Genomic DNA, 27,232 nt, shown 5'->3' on the forward strand with positions numbered 1-27,232 from the left:
TAAAATGAAGATGCATGCAGAGGAAGAAAAGGGAGAAGAATAATGCAAAGACCAACAAAATCAAATAGAAGGAAACTAAGAATGACTAACCTTGGTTGGGTTGCCTCCCAACAAGTGCTCTTTTATCATCACTAGCTTGACGTTGCTTCCCCTAGGTTGGGTCTTGGGAAGATTGAGGAGCTTCACGGCACACCTCAATCCCATCCATGTTAATGCATGCATCCCTCATCCTCATGTCAATTCTCTTCTTGATGCATGTTGCCAACTTTTATATCAAAGTCCAAGCTTCCTCTGCTATTTCTTTCTTTAATGAGCCTCCAGCCCATCCATCAAAAATTGCCTTATAGTCCCTGGAGACACCATCATAAAAGAACAAGACTTGGAATACCACAGACAAGGTTTAGACTTTTCGGATCTCAAGAATGGCCGCCAATAATTCTAGCCTATACCACGAAGACTCTAATCTCACGATCAGGAGGCTAAGAGATATGCATTCAAGCTTGCTTTCATGTAGAACGGAAGTGTTTGTCAGGCACGCGTTCATAAGTGAGAATGATGATGAGCGTCACATAATCATCACATTCATCATGTTCTTGTGTGCGAATGAATATCTTAGAGAAGAAATAGGCTTGAATTGAATAGAAAAATAATAGTACTTTGCATTAATTCATGAGGAACAGCAGAGCTCCACACCTTAATCTATGGTGTGTAGAAACTCCACTGTTGAAAATACATAAGTGATAATAGTCTAAGCATGGCCGAATGGCCAACCTCCAAGGTATAGGGACTGAACGTCCAAAGATTGATGTAAATACAATAGTAAAAAGTCCTATTTATACTAAACTAGTTACTAGGGTTTACAGAAATGAGTAAATGATGCAGAAATCCACTTCCGGGCCCACTTGGTGTGTGCTTGGGCTGAGCATTGAAGCTTTCACATGTAGAGGTCTTCCTTGGAGTTAAACGCCAGTTTGTAACCTGTTTCTGGCGTTTAACTCTAGAAAAGGGCAGAGAGCTGGTGTTGAACGCCAGTTTGAGTCATCTAAACTCAGGCAAAGCATAGACTATTATATATTGCTGGAAAGCCTTGGATGTCTACTTTCCAACGCAATTAAGAGCACGCCAGTTGGACTCCGGTAGCTCCAGAAAATCCACTTTGAGTGTAGGGAGGTCAGAATCCAACAGCATCTGCAGTCCTTCTTCAGCCTCTAAATATGATTTTTGCTCAAGTCCCTCAATTTCAGCCAGAAATTACCTGAAATCACAGAAAAATACACAAACTTATAGTAAAGTCCAGAAATGTAATTTTTAATTAAAAACTAATAAAAATATACTAAAAACTAACTAAATCATACTAAAAACTATGTAAAAACAATGCCAAAAAGCGTATAAGTTATCCGCTCATCACAACACCAAACTTAAATTGTTGCTTGTCCCCCAAGCAACTGAAAATCAAATAGGATAAAAAGAAGAGAATATACTATAAATTCTAAAATATCAATGAAACTTAGCTCTAATCAGATGAGCGGGACTAGTAGCTTTTTGCCTCTTGAATAGTTTTGGCATCTCACTTTATCCATTGAAGTTCAGAATGATTGGCATCTATAGGAACTTAGATTTTAGATAGTGTTATTTATTCTCCTAGTTCAGTATGTTTATTCTTGAACATGGCTACTTTATGAGTCTTGGCCGTGGCCCTAAGCACTCTGTTTTCCAGTATTACCACCGGATACATAGATGCCACAGACACCTAACTGGGTGAACCTTTTCAGATTGTGACTCAGCTTTGCTAAAGTCCCCAATTAGAGGTGTCCAGGGTTCTTAAGCACACTCTTTTTTTTGCTTTGGACCTTGACTTTAACCGCTCAGTCTCAAGTTTTCACTTAACACCTTCACGCCACAAGCACATGGTTAGGGACAGCTTGGTTTAGCCGCTTAGGCCAGGATTTATTCTTTTAGGCCCTCCTATCCACTGATGCTCAAAGCCTTGGATTCTTTTTATTACCCTTGCCTTTTGGTTTTAAGAGCTTTTGGCTTTTTGCTCTTGCCTTTTGGTTTAAAGAGCTTTTGGCTTTTTCTGCTTACTTCTTCTTTTTCTTTCTCTCTTTTTTTTCGCCATTTTTCTTTTCCCTTCTCTTTTTTTTCGCAAGCTTTTGTATTCACTGCTTTTTCTTGCTTCAAGAATCAATTTTATGATTTTTCAGATTATTAATAACATTTCTCCTTTTTCATCATTCTTTCAAGAGCCAACATATTTAACATTCATAAACCACAATATCAAAAGACATATGCACTGTTCAAGCATTCATTCAGAAAACAAAAAGTATTGTCACCACATCAAAATAATTAAACTAGTTTCAAGGATGAATTCGAAACCATGTACTTCTTGTTCTTTTGTTTTTAGAATAGTTTTCATTTAAGAGAGGTGATGGATTCATAGGACATTCATAGCTTTAAGACATAGACACTTAAACACTAATGATCATGTAATAAAGACACAAACATAAATAAACATAAAGCATAGTAAATGAAAAACAGAAAAATAAGAACAAGGAGATTAAAGAATGGGTCCACCTTAGTGAGGGTGGCGTCTTCCTCTTCTTGAAGAACCAATGGTGCTCTTGAGCTCCTCTATGTCTCTTCCTTGTCTTTGTTGCTCCTCCCTCATAGCTCTTTGATCTTCTCTAATCTCATGGAGGATGATGGAGTGCTCTTGGTGCTCCATCCTTAGTTGTCCCATGTTGGAACTTAATTCTCCTAGGGAAGTGTTGATTTGCTCCCAATAGTTTTGTGGAGGGAAGTGCATCCCTTGAGGCATCTCAGGAATTTCATGGTGAGGAATTTCCTCATGCTCTTGTTGAGGTCCATGATCTCTTGTTTATTCCATCCTTTTCTTAGTGATGGGCTTATCCTCATCAATAAGGATGTCTCCCTCTATGTCAATTCCAGCCGAATTGCAGAGGTGGCAAATGAGGTGAGGAAAGGCTAACCTTGCCAAAGTGGAAAACTTGTCAGCCACCTTATAGAGTTCTTGAGGTATAATCTCATGAACTTCCACTTCCTCCCCAATCATGATACTATGGATCATGATAGCCCGGTCTATAGTAACTTCAGACCGGTTGCTAGTAGGAATGATTGAGCGTTGAATGAACTCCAACCATCCTCTAACTACAGGCTTAAGGTCCAGTCTTCTCAATTGAACCGGCTTGCCTCTTGAGTCAACTTTCCATTGAGCTCCTTCCACACATATGTCCATGAGGACTTGGTCCAACCTTTGATCAAAGTTGACCCTTCTAGTGTAGGGGCGTGCATTTTCTTGCATCATTGGCAAGTTGAACGCCAACCTTACATTTTCCGGACTGAAATCTAAGTAATTCCCCCGAACCATTGTAAGCCAATTCTTTGGATTCGGGTTCACACTTTGATCATGGTTCCTAGTGATCCATGCGTCTGCATAGAACTCTTGAACCATTAAGATCCTGACTTGTTAAATAGGATTAGAAAGAACTTCCCATCCTCTTCTTCTAATCTCTTGTCGGATCTCCAGATATTCGCTCTTTTTGAGCTTAAAAGGGACCTCAGAGATCACCTTTTTCTTGGCCACAACTTCATAGAAGTGGTCTTGATGGACCTTAGAGATGAATCTCTCCATCTCCCATGACTCAGAGGTGGAAGCAATTGCCTTCCCTTTCCTCTTTCTTGAGGTTTCTCTGGCCTTAGGTGCCATTAATGGTTATGAAAAAAAAAGCAATGCTTTTACCACACCAAATTTAAAATGTTTGCTCGTCCCCGAGCAAAAGAAGAAAGAAAGAAGGAGAAGAAGAAAAATGGAGGAGAGGGAGAGAGGTGGGGTAGGTGGGGATCCTGTGGGGTCCACAGATCCAGTGGGGTCAAGGACTTAACATCCCTGCTCCAATTAGGCATGCAAAACGCCATTTGTATGCAATACTGGCGTTTAACGCCAGACTGCTGCCTGTTTTTGGCGTTAAACGCCCAAATGTAGCCTGTTTCTGGCATTTAACGCCATTTCCATTCTTTGTTCTGGTGTTAAACGCCAGTCTGGTGCTTGTTTCTGGCGTTTAACGCCAGCTTGATGCTTCTTTCTGGCGTTAAACGCCAGTTTGATGCTTCTTACTGGCGTTTAAATGCCAGTAAGCTCTTCCTCTAGGGTGAGCTGTTTTTAATGCTGTTTTTCATTTTGTTTTTGATTCTTCAGTAGTTTTTGTGACTCCACATGATCATCAACCTAAAAAAATTAAAATAATAATAGAAAATAAAATAGATATAATTAAATAATATTGGGTTGCCTCCCAACAAGCACTTTTTTAATGTTAATAGCTTGACAGTGAGCTCTCATGGAGCCTCACAGATGTTTAGAGCATTGTTGAGACCTCTCAACACCAAACTTAGAGTTTGAATGTGGGGGTTCAACACCAAACTTAGAGTGGCTTTGGTTGACTCTGCAGTGAGAGAAGCTTTTCATGCTTACTCTCCATGGTTACATAAGGAGATCCTTGAGTTTTAAACACAAGGTTGTCCTCATTTAGTTGCAGGACCAACTCTCCTCTGTCCACATCATCACAGCTCTTGCTGTGGCTAGGAAGGGTCTTCCAAGGATAATGGATTCATCCTCATCCTTCCAAGTGTCTAGGATTATGAAATCAGCAGGGATGTAAAGGCCTTCAACCTTTACTAGCATGTCCTCTACTAGTCCATAAGCCTGTTTTCTTGAGTTGTCTGCCATCTCTAATGAGATTCTGGCAGCTTGCACCTCAAAGATCCCAAGTTGCTCCATTACAGAGAGTGGCATTAAGTTTATTCCTGACCCCAGGTCACACAGAGCCTTCTCAAAGGTCATGGTGCCTATGTTACAAGGAATTAGGAATTTACCAGGATCCTGTTTCTTTTGAGGTAATTTATGCCTATCCAATGCATTCAGTTCATTGGTGAGCAAGGGAGGTTCATATTCCCAAGTCTCATTACCAGGTAATTTGGCATTCAGCTTCATGATTGCTCCTAAATATTGAGCAACTTGCTCTTCAGTAATGTCTTCATCTTCTTCAGAAGATGAATAGTCATCAGAGCTCATGAATGGTAAAAGGAGGTTCAATGGAATCTCTATGGTCTCTAGATGAGCCTCAGATTCCTTTGGTTCCTCAAAGGGAAACTCCTTATTGGTCAGTGAACGTCCCAGGAGGTCTTCCTCACTAGGATTCATGTCCTCCTCCTCCTCTTTGGGTTCGGCCACACCAAATAAGGTAATGGCCTTGCACTTTCTTTTTGGATTCTCTTCTGTATTGCTTGGGAGAGTACTAGGAGGGGTTTCGGTGACTCTTTTACTCAGCTGGCCCACTTGTGCCTCCAAATTTCTAATGGAGGACCTTGTTTCATTCATGAAACTAAAATTGGCCTTAGATAGATCAGAGACTATATTTGCTAAGCTAGATAGATTCTGCTCAGAATTCTCTGTCTGTTGCTGAGTGGATAATGGAAAAGGCTTGCTATTGCTAAACCTATTTCTTCCACCATTATTAAAGCCTTGTTGAGGCTTTTGTTGATCCTTCCATGAAAAATTTAGATGATTTCTCCATGAGGGATTATAGGTATTTCCACAGGGTTCCCCCATGTAATTTACCTCTGCTATTACAGGGTTCTCAGGATTATAAGCTTCTTCTTCAGAAGATGCCTCTTGAGTACTGTTGGAAGCAGCTTGCAATCCATTCAGACTCTGAGAAATCATATTGACTTGCTGAGTCAATATTTTATTCTGAGCCAATATGGCATTCACAGTATCAATTTCAAGAACTCCCTTCCTCTGAGGCGTCCCATTACTCACAAGATTCCTTTCAGAAGTGTACATGAACTGGTTATTTGCAACCATGTCAATGAGTTCCTGAGCTTCTGCAGGTATTTTCTTTAGGTGAATGGATCCACCTGCAGAATTGTCCAATGACATCTTTGATAATTCAGACAGACCATCATAGAATATATCCAGGATGGTCCATTCTGAGAGCATATCAGAAAGACACTTTTTGGTCAGTTGCTTATATCTCTCCCAAGCTTCATAGAGGGATTCACCTTCTTTCTGTTTGAAGGTTTGAACATCCATTCTAAGCTTGCTAAGCTTTTGAGGAGGAAAGAACTTGGCTAAGAAAGCTGTGACCAGCTTATCCCAAGAGTTCAGGCTATCCTTAGGTTGAGAGTCCAACCATATTCTAGCTCTGTCTCTTACAGCAAACGGGAAAAGCATAAGCCTGTAGACCTTGGAGTCAACCCCATTGGTATTAACAGTATCACAGATCTGCAAGAATTCAGTTAAGAACTGAAAAGGATCTTCTGATGGAAGTCCATTAAACTTGCAGTTCTATTGCATCAGAGAAACTAATTGAGGCTTTAGCTCAAAATTGTTTGCTCCAATGGTAGGGATTGAGATGCTTCTTCCATGTAAATTGGAATTTGGTGCAGGAAAGTTACCAAGCATCTTCCTTGCACCTCCACCATTGTTATTGGTTTCGGCCATCTCTAATTCTTTTTCGAAAATTTCAGTAAAGTCCTCTTCAGAGTGTTGTGTTTTGGCTTCTCTTAGCTTCCTCTTCAAAGTCCTTTCAGGTTCCGAATCAGCTTCAACAAGAATGTTCTTGTCCTTTCTCCTGCTCATATGAAAAAGAAGAGAACTGAAAATAATAGGGATCCTCTTTGCCACAGTAAAGGGGTTTCTTTATGTGAGTAGAAGAAAAGAAAAGAAATTCGAACACAAAAAGAGGGAGAGGGTTCGAATTTTTAAGAAGAAGGGAAGTGTTAGTAGATAAATAAATAATTAGAAGGAGGTGAGAGGGAAGAATTTTCGAAAATAATTGAAAAGAAAAGAAAAATATTTTTTTGTTTTTTTAATTTAAAATTAAAGTTAAAATTCAAAAATTTAAAAAAAGAAAAATTAAATTAAATTAAAATTTAAATCAATTAGTTAATTAAAAGGGAATTTTGAAAAAGAGGGGAGGGGTTTTCGAAAATTAGATAGAGAGAATTAGTTAGGTAGTTTTGAAAAAGATAAGAATCAATTAAAAAGATAGGATTAATTTGAAAAAGATTTGAAAATCAATTTGAAAAGATAAGAGGTTAAAAAAGATTTTGAAATTGATTTTGAAAAAGATGTGATTGACATTTATTTTGAAAAAGATTTGAAAAAGAAATTTTAAAAGAATTGATTTTGAAAATTAAAGTTGATTACTTGACTAACAAGAAATAAAAAGATATGATTTTAAAATTTAAAGATTGAACCTTTCTTACTAGGCAAGTAACAAACTTAAAATTTTTGAATCAATCATATTAATTGTTAGCATTAATTTCGAAAATATGAAATAGAAATAAGAAAAAGATTTTGAAAATAAATTTTGAAAATTTTGAAATTATGAAAGAAAAAATGAAAAAGGTTTGAAAAAGATAGAATTTTTAAATTGAAAATTTAATTTGACTCATAAGAAACAACTAGATTTTAAAAATTTTTGAAAAAGTCAACTCAAATTTTCGAATTTTATGAGATGAAAAAGGGAAAGATATTTTTTTGATTTTTGAATTTTTAATGAAGAAAGAGAAAAACAACCAAAAGACTTAAAACATGAAAATTATGAATCAAAACACACAATGCATGCAAGAACACTTTGAATGTCAAGACGAACACCAAGAACACTTTGAATGCCAAGATGAATATCAAGAACTTATTTTTGAAAATTTTTAAGAAAAGGAAAACATGCAAGACACCAAACTTAGAAATTTTCAAACTTAGGCACTAACAAATTGAAAATGCATATGAAAAACAAGAAAAGACACCAAACAAGAAAAATTTAAAGATCAAACAAAGAAATTCATCAAGAACAATTTGAAGATCAATGAAGAACATTTGATGAATTTTTGAAAATTAAAGAAAATTGTAAAAACATGCAATTGACACCAAACTTAAAATTTGACACAAGACTCAAACAAGAAACACAATATTTTTGGTTTTTATGATTTTATTAAATTTTTTTTTGGTTTTTTCAAAAATTATTTTGGGAAAAACGAAAAAGAAGAAATTTTTTTTGTATTATTTTCGAAAATAAAAAATAAAAAGCTTGAAAATAAAATAAAATTACCTAATCTGAGCAACAAGATGAACCGTCAGTTGTCCAAACTCGAACAATCCCCGGCAACGGCACCAAAAACTTGGTATGCAAAATCGTGATCGTTCCTTCCTTGATAACGGCGCTGAAAACTTAATACGCATGTTCATACTCTTAGTTCTTTGTCATAACTTTGCACAACTAACCAGCAAGTGCACTGGGTCGTCCAAGTAATAAACCTTACGTGAGTAAGGGTCGATCCCACAGAGATTGTCGGCTTGAAGCAAGCTATGGTCACCTTGTAAATCTCAGTCAGGCGGATTCAAATGGTTATAGAGTTTTAATAATTAAAAGATAAATAAAACGTAAAATAGGATAGAGATACTTATGTAATTCATTGGTGAGAATTTCAGATAAGCGTATGGAGATGCTTAGTTCCTTCTGAACCTCTGCTTTCCTACTGCTTTCATTCAATCCTTTTTACTCCTTTCCATGGCAAGCTGTATGTTGGGCATCCCCATTGTCAATGGCTACATCCCATCCTCTCAGTGAAAATGGTCCAAAATGCGCTGTGACCGCACGGCTAATCATCTGTCGGTTCTCGATCCTGCTGGAATAGGATTCAGTAATCCTTTTGCGTCTGTCACTACGCCCAGCACTCGCGAGTTTGAAGCTCGTCACAGCCATCCCTTCCCAGATCCTACTCGGAATACCACAGACAAGGTTTAGACTTTCCGGATCTCAAGAATGGCCGCCAATAATTCTAGCCTATACCACAAAGACTCTGATCTCACGATCAGGAGGCTAAGAGATATGCATTCAAGCTTGCTTTCATGTAGAACGGAAGTGTTTGTCAGGCACGCGTTCATAAGTGAGAATGATGATGAGCATCACATAATCATCACATTCATCATGTTCTTGTGTGCGAATGAATATCTTAGAGAAGAAATAGGCTTGAATTGAATAGAAAAACAATAGTACTTTGCATTAATTCATGAGGAACAGCAGAGCTCCACACCTTAATCTATGGTGTGTAGAAACTCCACCGTTGAAAATACATAAGTGATAATAGTCTAAGCATGGCTGAATGGCCAGCCTCCAAGGTCTAGGGACTGAACGTCCAAAGATTGATGTAAATACAATAGTAAAAAGTCCTATTTATACTAAACTAGTTACTAGGGTTTACAGAAATGAGTAAATGATGCAGAAATCCACTTCCGGGCCCACTTGGTGTGTGCTTGGGCTAAGCATTGAAGCTTTCACATGTAGAGGTCTTCCTTGGAGTTAAACGCTAGTTTGTAACCTGTTTCTGGCATTTAACTCCAGAAAAGGGCAGAGAGCTGGCGTTGAACACCAGTTTGCATCGTATAAACTCGGGCAAAGCATGAACTATTATATATTGCTGGAAATCCCTGGATGTCTACTTTCCAACGCAATTGAGAGTGCGCCATTTGGACTCCTGTAGCTCCAGAAAATCCACTTTGAGTGCAGGGAGGTCAGAATCCAACAGCATCTGCAGTCCTTCTTCAGCCTCTAAATCTGATTTTTGCTCAAGTCCCTCAATTTCAGCCAGAAATTACCTAAAATCAAAGAAAAATACACAAACTCATAGTAAAATCCAGAAATGTGATTTTTAATGAAAAATTAAACTAATAAAAATATACTAAAAACTAACTAAATCATACTAAAAACTATGTAAAAACAATGCCAAAAAGCGTATAAATTATCCGCTCATCACAACACCAAACTTAAATTGTTGCTTGTCCCCAAGCAACTGAAAATCAAATAGGATAAAAAGAAGAGAATATACTATAAATTCCAAAATATCAATGAAACTTAGCTCCAATCAGATGAGCGGGACTAGTAGCTTTTTGCCTCTTGAATAGTTTTGGCATCTCACTTTATCCATTGAAGTTCAGAATGATTGGCATCTATAGGAACTTAGATTTTAGATAGTGTTATTTATTCTCCTAGTTCAGTATGTTGATTCTTGAATACAGCTACTTTATGAGTCTTGGCCGTGGCCCTAAGCACTCTGTTTTCCAGTATTACCACCGGATACATACATGCCACAGACAAAGTGCTTAGGGCCACGGCCAAGACTCATAAAGTAGCTGTATTCAAGAATCAACATACTGAACTAGGAGAATTAATAACACTATCTGAATTCTAAGTTCCCATAAATGCCAATCATTCTGAACTTCAAGGGATAAAGTGAGATGCCAAAACTATTCAAGAGACAAAAAGCTACTAGTCCCGCTCATCTGATTGGAGCTAAGTTTCATTGATATTTTAGAATTTATAGTATATTCTCTTCTTTTTATCCTATTTGATTTTCAGTTGCTTGGGGACAAGCAACAATTTAAGTTTGGTGTTGTGATGAGCGGATAATTTATACGCTTTTTGGCATTATTTTTAGGTTTAATTACTCTGTTGGTCCCTATAGTTTCACCAAATTTTTAATTAGGTCCCTATACTTTTTTTTCTTTCAATTGGATCCCTACACTACTATAATTTTGTAATTAAGTCCTTCTTAGTGTAAAAAATATTAGAGTTAACTGAATATTTATTCGCAAATTGAAGGTATTTATAATTAAAAACTTAATTAAATCTTTGACCGCATGCATTCTAGTAAAAATATTATGTTAATTTTAACATTTTTAACATGAAAAGGACGTAATTACAAAATTAAAAGCAGTGTAGGGACCCAATTGAATGGAAAAAAAGTATAGGGACCTAATTAAAAATTTGGTGAAACTATAGGGACCAACAGAGTAATTAAACCTTATTTTTATATAGTTTTTGGTATGATTTTGTTAGTTTTTAGTATATTTTTATTAGTTTTTAAATAAAAATCACATTTCTGGACTTTACTATGAGTTTGTGTGTTTTTCTATGTTTTCAGGTAATTTCTGGATGAAATTGAGGGACTTGAGCAAAAATCAGATTCAGAGGTTGAAGAAGGACTGCAGATGCTGTTGGATTCTGACCTCCCTGCACTCAAAGTGGATTTTCTGGAGCTACAAGAGTCCAAATGGCGCGCTCTCAATTGCGTTGGAAAGTAGACATCCAGGGCCTTCCAGCAATATATAATAGTCCATACTTTGCCTGAGTTTAGACGACACAAACTGGCGTTCAACGCCAGCTCTCTGCTCTATTCTAGAGTTAAACGCCAGAAACAGGTTACAAAGCAGAGTTAAATGCCAGAAACAGGTTACAAAGTAGCGTGTAACTCCAAGGAAGACCTCTACACATGAAAGCTTCAATGCTCAGTCCAAGCACACACCAAGTGGTCCCGAAAGTGGATTTCTACATCATTTACTCATTTTTGTAAACCCCAGTAACTAGTTTAGTATAAATAGGACTTTTTACTATTGTATTTACATCTTTGGATTATCTTTTGATCCTTGGATCACGTTTAAGGGGCTGGCCATTCGGCCATGCCTGGACCTTGTTCTTATGTATTTTGAACGGTAGAATTTCTACACACCATGGATTAAGGTGTGGAGCTCTGCTGTTCCTCATGAAGTAATGCAAAGTACTATTGTTTTTCTATTCAATTCAAGCCTATTTCTCCTCTAAGATATTCATTCGCACACAAGAACATGATGAATGTGGTGATTATGTGACGCTCATCATCATTCTCACTTATCAACGCGTGCCTGACAAATACTTCCGTTCTACATGCAAACAAGCTTGAATGTGTATCTCTTAGCCTTCTGATCGTGAGATCAGAGTCTTCGTGGTATAGGCTAGAACTATTGGCGGCCATTCTTGAGGTCCGGATATTCTAAACCTTATCTGTGGTATTCCGAGTAGGATCCGGGAAGGGATGGCTGTGACGAGCTTCAAACTCGCGAGTGCTGGGCGTAGTGACAGACGCAAAAGGATTACTGAATCCTATTCCAGTATGATCAAGAACCGACAGATGAATAGCCGTGCGATGACAGCGCATCTTGGACCATTTTCACTGAGAAGATGGGAGGTAGCCATTGACAACGGTGATGCCCTACACAAAGCTTGCCATAGAAAGGAGTGGGAATGATTGGATGAAGACAGCAGGAAAGCAGAGGTTCAGGAGGAACGAAAGCATCTCTATACGCTTATCTGAAATTCTCACCAGTGACTTACATAAGTATCTCTATCCCATTTTACGTTTTATTTATCTTTTAATTATTAAAACTCCATAACCATTTGAATCCGCCTGACTGAGATTTACAAGGTGACCATAGTTTGCTTCAAGCCGACAATCTCCGTGGGATCGACCCTTACTCACGTAAGGTTTATTACTTGGACGACCCAGTGCACTTGCTGGTTAGTTGTGCGAAGTTGTGACAAAGTGTGTGAATTACATTCCGAGCACCAAATTTTTGGCGCCGTTGTTAAGGATCACAATTTCGTGTACCACACGCCCTCTCTTGATTGGTCAGGGCGTAGCACACCCAACTCTTGGCATGGCACGCCCTTCTTCTTGAAGTGCTTTCAGGGACTTCTCTTGGTTAGTGTGTGGCACACTTCTTTCTTCACGTGGCACTCCCTTGAATTTGAATGGCTCCAGGAGCTAGTGCTTGGTTAGGGCGTGACATGCCTAATCCTTGGAGGTTTTGCATCATAAACCTACTATTTACAGGCAGATTTTTTGGAATAGCAGGCTGTACACTTTCAATTACAAACTATAAACATAATCAATACACAAACTATAAACATAATCAATACAAAAATTATAATTAAACAAACAAATCAAAGTTCATATATTTAAATGAGTAAATTACAACAAACTTAGTAAAATTAACAACAATCAACTCAGAAAAATTAATTCAGAAAATAATTAACTCAAATAACAATAAACTCAAAAAATTAACAGCAATCAACAATAAGCCAATAATTAACTTAGAAAATTAACAAGTTAAAATTAACTCAGAGAATTAACAACAATCAACATTAATTAACTCAAATAATAATAAACTTAGAAAATTAATATAATAAATCCTAATCACACACTTCACTAAAAAATTTAATCAATAATTTAATAAAATATCTAACAAAATCCTAAACAAACAAAAATGTAAAAAAAAAATACAAAAACTATAGGAAAATTATCTCTGATGGTGGTTGCAGAATAGTGAAAGTGTGAGAATGACAGGAGACAACAGTAAAACCTACAGTGGTAGAGTTAGAATTTAGTAATATAACAAGTAACCAAAAGGAGAAATGGGCAACAACGTTACCTTGGCGCGGTGGGCCTCAATCGTTGTCATAACGACAAGGTGACAACCTCCGATCGACGACAAGGAACACCAACAGCGGTGGCACGGCAGAGGCTTTCCACGGAAACTCCAGCAACAGTGACAATGACGTGCTGATCTGCGACGATAATGTGACTTATTGACAGTGACGACAGCTCCAAGTGGTGGTGGCACAACCTTCTTTAATGGAACAGAGGGAGAGAGATGAAAGAGAGACGAGAGAGAAGAAGAGAAGAGAGAGGGAGAGTTTTTGTAGAAGTGAGGGAAATAGTTTTACATCTGAATATTATCTCAAATTTACTGTTGAATTTATCGGCAAAAAAATTCGACAGTAAAGTGTTCGTCATTGTCTAAACAACGTGTTTCACTAAATCCTGTTATCGTCGGAATTTTTCGACAGAAAATTCAACAGTAAATTCAGCATTAATAAGATTACTTTTCGTGCCTCTATTTACCGTCGGACTTAGCGGAAGAATTTGAAATCCGACGATAACTTATTCGAGAGACGAATTTTCAGTCGTAATCGTCGAAAAATTCGTCACTAAATCTGTTGGTAACGTCTGCCGCTAAATCTGACGATAAATTCGACAGTATTTAGCGTATTTTTTGCAGTGTATGTATTTATATATAAATATATTTGTTGTTTAACTTATTTTCAATGTATATTTTGTATTCAACATATATTTTATACTAATAAATAATTTTAGTAGTTGATTTTAATATATACTTAGAGTGATTGTTCTCTTAAATATAGATACAACCAATTTATTTATATAGTAAACTAGAATTTTTCATTCTGAGGCATGAAAGTCAAGATGGATATTCATTTTTAAAGAAAATATTATTCCAACGAAAGTTTCAAGTTATAGGGTTTGATTAGACTAATTTTTCCAGTTTTTCAAAGTTAATTAATTACCTTGAGCTTAAGCTCCAACCAAATTTCACGAGGTACCTATAAATCAGAGAAAGTTAAACCTGTGTGCACACACATCTGAAAATGAAGTTAAAATAATTAATCAATCGTTATTTTCTATTCTCTGTGACTTAATTTATTGAATTAAAGTACATAGGATTTGGCTTTTTGCCTTGAGTTTTGGTACTTTTGTCCACTAGTAAAAATATCAAAGGATTTGACAAATTAAGCGAAAATTTTTATGCTTCAAACCGTGTATACCATTTTTATTTAACTGATAATATATTCACGAAAATTGTAGTTTTAATTTTGAATCAGTTTATAATTCCTAAAAAGTAAATTAAACAATAACAAAGTTGAGAGAAAAAGAAAAAGATGATTAAATAAAATACATTACAATTGTTCTCAAAACAAATTACAAGACAACAACTTTCAGTTGTCCAGCACATCAATTCAAAAGGCAAAAATAAAAATAAAAATCCAAATACAATTACCATTACACTTATTATTATTTTCCCTAAAGCAACCAAATTAAAAGAAATAATGATCAAACCAATATTAATCAATTAGTTCAAACACTAATTAATCATCTATTGAAAACCCTGCAATTTCTTCTAATCTCTCCGTCGTTACCGACCTTAACACCAATGCTTCCCATCTTTACAATGGCATTCACAAAACTCTGTTGAAAGCTCACCGGATTGGCGGCGAAACTCGAAACCAATCCTTTAGACGAAGAATCCAAAGCCAACTGTTGGTCAATGAAAAGAACACCTTGCTTGTTAAGAATTTGTTTATAGAACTGATTGTCAAAAACGATAGAAGTATTTTGATCCAAGAACGTCCTTAGATCCTTCTTGGAAGGCTTAGATTGCGTCCCACAAAGCTTCACAAGGTTCGAATCCAAAGTAGGGTCCATTGTTGTGTCTGCACCTCCTAGCCTATTTCTGAAGAAGCTACAATGAGCGAAACCAACGGTGTGTGCTCCCAAAAGGGTAACCATTTCATTCAGAGACATGCCTTTTGATGTGAAGATTTGTAGGGCTTGGGATACCGTTGAACCCGGCCCGGGCAGGTTTACGTCGGATGGATTCGAGACTAATCCATCACGGCGTCCTGTGGGGACGCTGTACTTTGGCCCTCCGGCCAAATCTACAGCGTCTCTTGTGGCGAGTGTTATTATGTCTGCACATGAGACTGTTGAAGGGCATGCTTTCTCTAGGGCCTTTTTCGCCTCGTCGATGATCTCGAAACCCCTAACGGTTCCATTTGCTCCGGCGTCTTTCTCCGATTGGTTTCCCTTTTTGGAGTCTATTAGTATGGATGCATCACAACCCTGAAAAGTGAAAACCAATTCATCAATGGGAATGCTGACCAAACATACATCACACGTAAAGATGTTACGTGCTAACTAAAATGTGAATACATATTATGTTAAATAATTTATGTTTATATAGTCAAATATATTAAGTAATTTAATAATTTTAAATTATCACCTTTATATAAAAATATTTTTATGTAAATAATAATAAAAAAAATTGAAGATAACATGTTACTTATAAAATATATAACTTAATTATGTTATGAATAATCATTTATTAAAGAAATAATTATTACTCTTGTTTATACTAAATATAATGTTGTTTTAATTTTTTTATTTAGAATCAATATTTTAAATACAATTTATATTATGATATATCAAAACAAAGTTACTATAAATCGGAAGGAATGAAGAATAGTAAAAAAGCAGTAGCTACTTTATGAAACAAAACATTTGTGTGTGTGTTCCCTATGATAAAATGAGTAGTAGTGGGTAATATTGTGTTTATTAGTAGTGTCTTACATGGACAAAGCAATCATGAAAGTGCATGCGAAGCAAGCCACCGGTGATGGACTTATCACCATTGAAGCGCTTTTGAACAGCTTGGCGAACAATGGCTTCTGCTTTTGGGCAGCTAGTCCCATAGAAACCAACCGTTAGGTCAGCCATTGATGCCAAGGGAAGAATTAATAACAATACTACAAAAATTGTGAACTTCACCATTTTTGAGCAAAAGAGTGTGTTATGCCTTATGCGAATGTGTTTTATTTATTGTGTTGGCTAAGAGAACTCGAAGCTTATCTATATATATAGGTAGGGAATGAAGGATATGATGTGATTAGAGAGTGTGGTGTGTGTGCGATGATTGAGAGAACAATTGCAAATTTTCCTAGTCAAACTTGGGCTAATAGTGACCAACTTCTTATTTTATTAATTTTACTTTTAATTTATAATTATATAGGGAACGGAGCATATATGGATTTGAGGATGAATCTTGGTGCGATCGATGACTTGCCACCGAAAGATTAATATTTACGACTCCGTGTTTTTATTCTTGTTTGTATGCATCAAATGGCTATATATATATATATATATATAGTTACGTAGGGAAAAACATGTTTTTTTCTGTATATGACAACAAAACTAGAATGTTGCATATTGCCAACTAGCTTATATGAAGAATATGGTATATATGGGATAGGATGGGAGACACGAATCTTGACGCGGTTTTACGTATAGATAAGCTTTTTTAAAAACTTTTTTTTATCTTTATATGAAATTTAAGAAATTCTGTATATGATAAAAGAAATGGAATTTTTTATTTCGATTTTTAGATAAATTTGGTTTGTAGATATCCGTGGGGATTATGCAATTGCTAATGACCTATGTATATAAAATTTATGTCAATGCCATATCGCAATATAAAAATCTACCTAACCACACCATACAGCTTTTTGGATTTGACTTTTTTTGCTCTTTCTCTAAATGATCTGATTTTATAAGGCAAGAATATTCTGGCAGATTTTTTTTTCAAAATTTTCTATTGGAGAAGAACAATGGCATGCTATTATTGGATAAAATAAATCGATCAGTTCATTAGGAATCACGGAGTCAGAAATAAGCAATTTTTTTTTAAATATATTTTATTCTTGCGCTCATTCAAAATTTACTTTTTCACCCCTTTTTTTCCTTCTCTACAACCACAGCACCATACCACTATCAATTGTCATTCTTCGACCACCAATTCCTATGCCGAAACCAAAATCATCGAAACATAAAAAAAAAAGGGAAAAAAGTGAATAATCAAATTTGTGGCAAGAGAAAAAGGGAAGAGATTTAAAATACGTCAAACATTTGAAAATTCATGTTTCATGATATGAAAAAACATGATCTGAGCAAATCTGAATCAAGCAAATTGAAGTAAAGAATGAAGATTGAGAGAAGAGGGATGAACTTCTCATTTCACAAATTGAAAATGAACTGAATTCTCATGAAGCTGGATCTTGGAGCTTATGTATGTGTTCCACAAGCAATCTCAGCCACACACTTAATTAACAACTTCTATCAGACTATTACTAACTCTAACTAACTTATCCTAACTAGTCATAACAAAACAAAGTTGAAAGTTCTAAAAGCTTATAAATAACAGTGCTACTGCTGTATTGAAATATAAGCTAAGTTACACCCTCGCTTAAGCTTAGATGGTAAAAGTTCAGCAATCCAAGCTTGATGTTGGGGGAGAAGGGCCCAGGAGACAATGCCTTGATGAGAAAATCTGCAACATGCTCTTTTGAGGCCATTGGCATGAAATGAATCAGACTTGAAAGCAATTTTTTTTTTTTTTTACAATATAACAATCAATTTCGATATGTTTTGTTCTTTCATAAAAGATGAAATTCGTAGAAATATGAATTGCTGATTGGTTGTCACAGAAGATTGTGATTGGTTTCTAGAGTGAAAAACCAATAAAAAATATAAAAAAGGACAACCAACGAGCTTTACATGTTGCACCAACAAGAGAGCTCTATATTCTACTTCAGTAAAAGATCTTATAACAGTGGTTTATTTCTTGCTTTTTCAACTTATCAACGAAGTACCAAGCATGAAGTAGTAGCCAGAGATAGATCTTCTTGTGTCTACACACGTCGTCCAGTCAGTATTTGCAAAGTCAGAGATATGCATAGATGAATAAGAGGGGAAGAATAGATCAGTAGTGGAATTGTCCTTTAGGTATTTGATAAACCCATATTTCATGAGTTCTTTTGTGCTTAATTAGAGTGATTTATTCAACTCTTCACCTACTTATTCACATTAATTGCATAGTTTTACTTTCCCTTCCTTATTATGTCATATAATGAAAAACATGTTTTCTAAGCTTTAAAAATTAATTATTCTAATTACCTTTATTTCCATTCGATGCCGTGATTAGTGTGTTGAGTAGTTTCAGATTTTCTAAAGGCAGAATGACTTAAAGGATGAAAAAGGAAACATACTAGAATGGAAGGAGGAAGCAAAACGGAGCTTTAAAGAAACTGGTGTCCACGCGATCGCATGGATGACGCGATCGCGTGCCAAGCACGAATCAGCAGCGACGCGGCCACATGACTGACGCGACCGCGCGCCTCAAGCAGAATACACATGACGCGGTCGCATGACTGACGCGACCGCGTGGCAAGGTAGAGCTCCGAATGACGCGACCGCGTGACCCACGCGGACGCGTGCCAGAGGCCACGCACCAGAAATTACAGAATACGCCCCCAGCGAATTCTGAAGCCCTTTTTGGCCCAGATCCAAGTACAGACAGCATAGACCAGAGGTTATAAAGTGTGGAAATGCTTCCATTCAAAGAGAGCTCGCATATTTTCACCTTTCAATGATTTAGATTTAGTTGAGAGGGAGATCTTCTCTCTCTCTCTTTTAGGATTTAGGATTTCTTCTTGTTTTAAGAATAACTCTGGATCCAGGTTTAATGTTCTTTTAGTTTTACTTTTATTTATTTATTCCAACATTTGAATTGATTATTATAATTTACGAATTATTCCATGTTACATATTTCTAATTGAATTAATGATAATTTGAGGTATTTTCAGTTTATGATTATTCTCTTTGATTTAAGTTGCCATTGCTTCCCATCTAAGGACACTTTTATTATTTCAGCAATTTACTTTTTTCCCTTTTGGTTTTGGTTAAGAATTCAGTAACTCAACAGTCATTAAACTCAACATAATTGATAATCGTTACCTTGCTAATTGAGTTGAACTTAAATAATCCCAACCTTTTCTTAGGAAATAATTAGGATTCAAAGATCAATTTAATTAGTCCCTTGACTTTTCTTTGCTCCGGTAAAGGTTGACCAAGTGGAATTAAGATACAACTCTCATTATTGTTGAGAAGGATAACTAAGTTGGACTTCTAATTTCCCTTATCTTGCCAAAAGTTGTTTTGCAGTTATTATTTATTTTTACTTGCCATTTAATTCACTCGTCATTTAAATTACTTGCTTCTCACCTTCTAAACCCCGATCACAACCTTTATAGCCAATAATAAGAACATACTTCCTCACAGTTCCTTGAGAAGACGACCCGATGTTTGAATACTCGGTTAACAATTTTTAAGGGGTTTGTTACTTGTGACACCCAACACGTTTGTATGAAGGGATTTTTGCCGGTTTAAAAACTATATCTACAACGCAACCGTTTCTATGAATTTCTTTACTGGTAGAAAACCCGACGTCAGTATTTAAGAACTCTAAACGCAGCCTGCAAGTGGACAAAGGTAGCACAATCTAAGAACTAATTCAGTTAACCTATTGCATAGGAGAGATCAGGTCTTGTGTTGGTAAGGTAAAACGGGCGACCAATGAGCTGCCTATACACAATACCATCAGGGAGTGCAGTGCCAAATTCCTTAGTTAACTTCTGAGTGTAATCACTGAGTGTAGAAACTGGTTTGTAGTCAAGATATAACCAAAATCCTTGAGCAAATCCATGGCATACTTTCTTTGGTAAATGTGAACTCCATCCTTTGACCTTGCAATCTCCATCCCTAAAAAGTATTTGAGATTCCCGAGATCTTTTATTTTAAACTTTTCATGTAAGATTGATTTGATGGAATTGATTTCATCTAAATCATTACCTGTAAATACAAGATCATCAACATAAACTAGAATCGCAATGAATTCCTATTGTCTTCTCTTGATAAAAAAGAAAGTAATCATCCACACATTAACCATATCCTACCTCACACAAGGTCTGTGACAGTTTGATATTCTACTGTCTGCTGGCTTGCTTCAAGCCATATAGTAATTTTTGTAACTTGCACACAAGGCCTGACCACTACTACATACTTGACTTTTACTAACACTTAAAAAAATGTTACCAAATCATATTAAAATGTTACCTATGTATATTAGTAACATTTTTACAAATGTTAAATATACTCTATATTACCAAAGAGTTTTACCAATATTCTTTTAAAGATTTAATAATATTTAGTAAAAATATTACAAAAGATATTCTATAGTAATATTATGAAAAATGTTACAATAGACCATTCATGGTAACACTTAGAGAAATGTTATAATAAATATTTTTTGTAACACTTAAAAAAATATTATCATAGATAATTTTTGTAACACTTAAAAAATGTTACCATAGATATTTTTTATAACATTTAAAAAAATGTTACCATACATATTTTGTATAACACTTAAAAAAATGTTACTATAGATATTTTTTATAACACTTAGAAAATCTCACAATAAGTCTTTCTAAGAACACTTCAAAAAATGTTATAATAGATCTTCTATAGTAATACTCTAATAAATATTACAAAAGATCTTTGTTAACAATATTAGAAAAGTATTATCATTAATTTAAATGCACAAAATATTATATACTCACTGTAAAAATTAAACCCAAGATATATAACTTAGATTATTTTTATATACATAAGCATACTCGACTACAATTAAAAAACCGATTAAACAGATAACAAAATGGGAAGCGTGATACATAAATTATTAAGACACTCAATTATCTATAAATAGTGATTCTAAGATTGAAATACATATTCTTTCTACTGGTATCCATGGGTAATTATTTAGGCAAAATCAATCTATAATGGAGCAATTGTTAATGATTATGAACTAAGATTTTAAGTATTTCAGGAATAAAATAAAAAGAAGAAAAAAATCTTTACACATTTTCGCCTTTTACTTAAATTCAAGTTTCAGACAACCAAGATCCTCTAAAACAAGAAACACTCGACATTAAAGGAAAATGTAGAAGATAAGTATTTTTATGCATACTTGAGAACTGTCTTGATAGGTATCTGATGAGTGGATAATTTATACGCTTTTCGGCATTATTTTTAGGTAGTTTTTAGTATGATTTAATTAGTTTTTACTATGTTTTTATTAGTTTTTATGCAAAATTTATATTTCTAGACTTTACTATGAGTTTGTGTATTTTTCTGTGATTTCAAGTATTTTCTGGCTGAAATTGAGGGACCTGAGCAAAAATCAGAAGCTGAAAAAGGACTGCAGATGCTGTTGGATTCTGACCTTCTTGCACTCGAAATGGATTTTCTGGAGCTATAGAAATCTAATTAGCACGCTCTCAATTGCGTTGGAAAGTAGACATCCAGGGCTTTCCAGAAATATATAATAGTCTATACTTTGCCCGATTTTTGATGACGCAAACTGGCGTTCAACGCCAACTTCTTGCCCTATTATGAAGTTAAACGCCAGAAACAGGTTACAAACCAGAGTTAAACGTCAGAAACAGGCTGCAACCTGGCGTTTAACTCCAAGAGAAGCCTCTACACGTGTAAAGATTAGTGCTCAACCCAAGCACACACCAAGTGGGTCCCGAAAGTGGATTTCTGCACTATCTGCACTTAGTTACTTATTTTCTGTAACCCTAGCTACTAGTTTAGTATAAAAACAACTTTTAGAGACTTACTATGTACCTCATAACATTTTACACGTTTCACATTATATTTCTGACGGCATGAGTCTTTAAACCCCATGATTGGGGGTGAGGAGCTCTGCTGTGTTTCGATGAATTAATGCAATTACTACTATTTTTCATTCAATCACGCTTGTTTCTATTCTAAGATATTCACTCGCACTTCACCCTGATGAATGTGATGATCCGTGACACTCATCATCATTCTCACCGATGAACGTGTGCCTGACAACCACCTCCGTTCTATCTGCATTAGCTTGAGTGTGTATCTCTTAGCCTCTGATGAGCAGATAATTTATACGCTTTTTGGCATTATTTTTAGTATGTTTTTAGTAGGATCTAGTTACTTTTAGGGATGTTTTTATTAGTTTTTATGTTAAATTCACATTTTTGGACTTTACTATAAGTTTGTGTATTTTTCTGTGATTTCAGGTATTTTCTGGCTGAAATTGAGGGACTTGAGCAAAAATCAGATTCAGAGGTTGAAGAAGGACTGCTGATGCTATTAGATTCTGACCTCCCTGCACTCAAAGTGGATTTTTTCTAGAGCTATAGAACTCCAAATGGCACGCTTTCAATTGCGTTGGAAAGTAGACATCCAAGGCTTTCCAGAAATATATAATAGTCCATACTTTGCCCGAGTTTAGATGATGTAAAAGGGCGTTGAACGCCAGTTCTACGCTGCAGTCTGGAGTTAAACGCCAGAAACACGTCACGAACCAGAGTTGAACGCCAAAAACACGTTACAACTTGGCGTTCAACTCCAAAAGAAGCCTCTGCACGTGTAAACTTCAAGCTCAGCCCAAGCACACACCAAGTGGGCCCCGGAAGTGGATTTATGCATCAATTACTTACTTCTGTAAACCCTAGTAACTAGTTTAGTATAAATAGGACTTTTTACTATTGTATTTATATCTTTGGATTATCTTTTGATCTATTGATCACGTTTGGGGGCTGGCCATTCGGCCATGCCTGAATCTTCATTACTTATGTATTTACAACGGTAGAGTTTCTACACTCCATAGATTAAGGTGTGGAGCTCTGCTGTTCCTCATGATTTAACGCAAAGTACTACTGTTTTTCTATTCAATTCAACTTATTCCGCTTCTAAGATATCCATTCGCACCCAAGAACATGATGAATGTGATGATTATGTGACTCTCATCATCATTCTCACTTATGAACGCGTGCCTGACAAACACTTCCGTTCTACATACAAACAAGCTAGAATGAGTATCTCTTAGATATCTAATACAGAGGACCGAGTCCGAGATATTAGAATCTTCGTGGTATAAGTTAGAACCCATGGATGGCCATTCCTGAGATCCGAAAAGTCTAAACCTTGTCTGTGGTATTCCGAGTAGGATCTAGGAAGGGATGGCTGTGACGAACTTCAAACTCGCGAGTGCTGGGCGTAATGACAGACGCAAAAGGAGGGTGAATCCTATTCCAGTATGATCGAGAACCTCCAGATGATTAGCTGTGCTATGACAGAGCATTTGGACCTTTTTCACAGAGAGGATGGGATGTAGCCATTGACAACGGTGATGCTCTATATAAAGCTTGCCATGGAAAGGAGTAGGACTGATTGGATGAAGACAGCAGGAAAGCAGAGGTTCAAAGGAACGAAAGCATCTCTATACGCTTATCTGAAATTCTCACCAATGAATTACATAAGTATCTCTATCCTATTTTATGTTTTATTTACTATTATTATTCGAAAACTCCATAACCATTTAATATCCGCCTGACTGAGATTTACAAGATGACCATAGCTTGCTTCATACCAACAATCTCCGTGGGATCGACCCTTACTCACGTAAGGTTTTATTACTTGGACGACCCAGTGCACTTGCTGGTTAGTTGTATCGAAGTTGTGACAAATTATGAATTAAGATTAGAGCACCAAGTCTTTGGAGCCATTACTAGGGATCACAATTTCGTGCACTAAGTTTTTGGCGCCGTTGCCGGGGATTGTTCGAGTTTGGACAACTGACGGTCCATCTTGTTGCTCAGATTAGGTAATTTTCTTTTTGTTTTATTTTCAAAAATTTTTCAAAAATCTTTCAAAAAAAAATTTTTTCCCTTTGTTTTCGAAAATTATTCTAAATTTTTAAGAATGAATTCTAGAGTTTCATGAAGCATGTTGAAGCCTGGCTGGCTGTAAAGCCATGTCTAATTCAGCATAGAGGCAAGTTAATTGGAATATCAGCTATTGCATGCCTGATTTATATCCTAAAGCTGGCTGGCTATTAAGCCATGCCCAACCCTTGGATTGGAGCTTTAGGCCAACATTGAAAGATTCCTGGGATTCTTATTAAAAATTTTGAATTTCTTATTTTCTTTTTCCTATATGTTTTTCGAAAAAAATATACAAAAATACAAAAAAATCATAAAATCATAAAATAAAAAATATTTTGTGTTTCTTGTTTGAGTATTGAGTCAATTTTTAAGTTTGGTGTCAATTGCATTTTTTCTAAAAATTTATGCATTTTTCGAAAAATTCATGCATTCATAGTGTTCTTCATGATCTTCAAGTTGTTCTTGGTAAGTCTTCTTGTTTGATCTTGATGTTTCCTTGTTTTGTATCTTTTGTTATTTTTCATATGCATTCTTGCATCTATAGAGTCTAAACATGAAAGATTTCTAAGTTTGGTGTCTTGCATGTTTTCTTTGCATTAAAAATTTTCAGAAAAATAAGTCTTGATGTTCATCTTGATCTTCAAAGTGTTCTTGGTATTCATCTTGACATTCATAGTGTTCTTACATGCATTCATTGTTTTGATCTAAAATTCTCATGCATTGAGTCTTTTTCATGTTTTTCTCTTTCTTCATTAAAAATTCAAAAATAAAAAAAAATCTTTCCCTTTTTCACTCATAAATTTTCGAAAATTTGAGTTGACTTTTTCAAAACTTTTTAAAATTTAGTTGTTTCTTACAAGTCAAATCAAATTTTCAAAAATAAAAAAAATCTCATCTTTTTCAAAATCTTTTTCAAAAATCATATCTTTTTCATTTTTCTTAATTATTTTCGAAAATTTTGAAATCTTAATTTTATAGCATATTTTCGAAAATATCATCAACAATTAATGTTTTGATTCAAAAATTTAAAGTTTGTTACTTACTTGTTAAGAAAGATTCAAACTTTAAGTTCTAGGATCATATCTTGTGATTTCTTGTGAATCAAGTCATTAATTGTGATTTTAAAAATCAAATCTTTTTCAAAACTAATTTCAAGCATATCTTTTCAAAAATATCTTTTTATCTTATCTTTTTCAAAATCATATCTTTTTAATCATACCTTTTCATATCATATCTTTTTCAAATATCTTTTCTAACTTCTTATCTTCTTATCTTTTAAAAATTGATTTTCAAAATTTATTTCAACTAACTAATTAACTTTTTGTTTGTTTCTTATCTTTTTCAAAACTACCTAACTAACTACCCCTCTCTAATTTTCGAAAATACCTCCCTCTTTTTCAAAAAAAAAAAAATCTTTTTAATTAATTAATTGTTTAAATTTTAATTTTAATTTTAATTTTATCTTAATTTTTAAAAATCATTAACTCTTTTTCAAAAATTAATTTTCGAAATTCCCTCTCCCCCATCTCCTTCTATTTATTTATTTATCTACTAACACTTCTCTTCACCCAAAATTCGAACCCCTTCTTCTCCTCTGAGTTCGAATTCTTCTCTTCTACATTCTTATTCTTCTTTTCTTCTACTCACACAAGGGAACCTCTATACTGTGGTAAAGAGGATCCCTGGTATCTTTAGTCCTCTTCTTTTTCACATGAGCAGGAGCAAGGACAAGAACATTCTTGTTGAAGCAGATCCAGAACCTGAAAGGATTCTGAAAAGGAAACTAAGAGAAGCTAAAATACAACAATCCAGAGACAACCTTATAGGAATTTTCGAACAAGAAGAGGATATGGCAGCCGAAAATAATAATAATGCAAGGAGGATGCTTGGTGACTTTACTGCACCTAATTCCAATTTAAATGGAAGAAGCATCTCCATCCCTACTATTGGAGCAAACAATTTTGAGCTTAAGCCTCAATTGGTTTCTCTGATGCAGCAGAACTGCAAGTTTCATGGACTTCCATCTGAAGATCCTTTTCAGTTCTTAACTGAATTTTTGCAGATCTGTGATACTGTTAAGACCAATGGGGGTTGACCCCGAGGTCTACAGGCTTATGCTTTTCCTGTTTGCTGTAAGAGACAGAGCTAGAGTGTGGTTGGACTCTCAACCCAAAAATAGCCTGAACTCTTGGGATAAGCTAGTCACGGCTTTCTTAGCCAAGTTCTTTCCTCCTCAAAAGCTGAGTAAGCTTAGAGTGGATGTTCAAACCTTCAGACAGAAAGAAGGTGAATCCCTTTATGAAGCTTGGGAGAGATATAAGCAACTGACCAAAAAGTGTCCTTCTGACATGCTTTCAGAATGGACCATCCTGGATATATTCTATGATAGTCTGTCTGAATTAGCTAAGATGTCATTAGATACTTCTGCAGGTGGATCCATTCACCTAAAGAAAATGCCTGCAGAAGCTCAAGAACTCATTGACATGGTTGCTAATAACGAGTTCATGTACACTTCTGAGAGGAATCCTGTGAGTAATGGAACACCTCAGAAGAAGGGAGTTCTTGAAATTGATGCTCTGAATGCCATATTGGCTCAGAATAAAATATTGACTCAGCAAGTCAATATGATTTCTCAGAGTCTGAATGGAATGCAAGCCGCATCCAACAGTACTCAAGAGGCATCTTCTGAAGAAGAAGCTTATGATCCTGAGAACCCTGCAATAGCAGAGGTAAATTATATGGGTGAACCTTATGGAAACACCTATAACCCCTCATGGAGAAATCACCCAAATCTCTAAAGCCTCAACAAGGCTTTAATAATGGTGGAAGAAACAGGTTTAACAATAGTAAACCTTTTTCATCATCCACTCAGCAACAGATAGAAAATTCTGAGCAGAATCCATCTAGCTTAGCAAATTTAGTCTCTGATCTATCTAAGGCCACCGTGAGTTTCATGAATGAAACAAGGTCCTCCATTAGAAATTTGGAAGCACAAGTGGGCCAGCTGAGTAAGAAGATCACTGAAACCCCTCCTAGTGCTCTCCCAAGCAATATAGAAGAAAATCCAAAAGGAGAGTGCAAGGCCATTGATATAACCATCATGG

The 27,232-nt window shown here is 35.6% G+C and overlaps 1 protein-coding gene and 2 non-coding genes across 3 annotated transcripts; 1 reads left to right on the top strand and 2 right to left on the bottom strand.

The window, feature by feature from the left end:
- Positions 1 to 6,010: 6,010 nt before the first annotated feature.
- On the top strand, positions 6,011 to 6,118 carry LOC112761395 (small nucleolar RNA R71). The gene has a single exon (XR_003181790.1). It is a non-coding gene; the product is annotated as a small nucleolar RNA R71 (small nucleolar RNA).
- An 8,493-nt stretch (positions 6,119 to 14,611) lies between these two features.
- On the bottom strand, positions 14,612 to 17,558 carry LOC112754741 (peroxidase 44). The gene is made up of 2 exons (XM_025802493.3): positions 16,099 to 17,558; positions 14,612 to 15,591 (listed from the first exon to the last, which is right to left on the bottom strand). The coding sequence occupies exons 1-2, from the start codon at positions 16,297 to 16,299 to the stop codon at positions 14,842 to 14,844; spliced, it is 951 nt and encodes a 316-aa protein (XP_025658278.1). The 5' UTR covers positions 16,300 to 17,558; the 3' UTR covers positions 14,612 to 14,841.
- Positions 17,559 to 26,374: 8,816 nt separating this feature from the next.
- LOC112761378 (small nucleolar RNA R71) lies at positions 26,375 to 26,482 on the bottom strand. Its single transcript, XR_003181775.1, has one exon. It is a non-coding gene; the product is annotated as a small nucleolar RNA R71 (small nucleolar RNA).
- Positions 26,483 to 27,232: the final 750 nt, after the last annotated feature.

This window comes from Arachis hypogaea, chromosome 16 (genome assembly GCF_003086295.3).
Source record: "Arachis hypogaea cultivar Tifrunner chromosome 16, arahy.Tifrunner.gnm2.J5K5, whole genome shotgun sequence".
In the NCBI taxonomy this organism is placed as follows: Eukaryota; Viridiplantae; Streptophyta; class Magnoliopsida; order Fabales; family Fabaceae; genus Arachis; species Arachis hypogaea.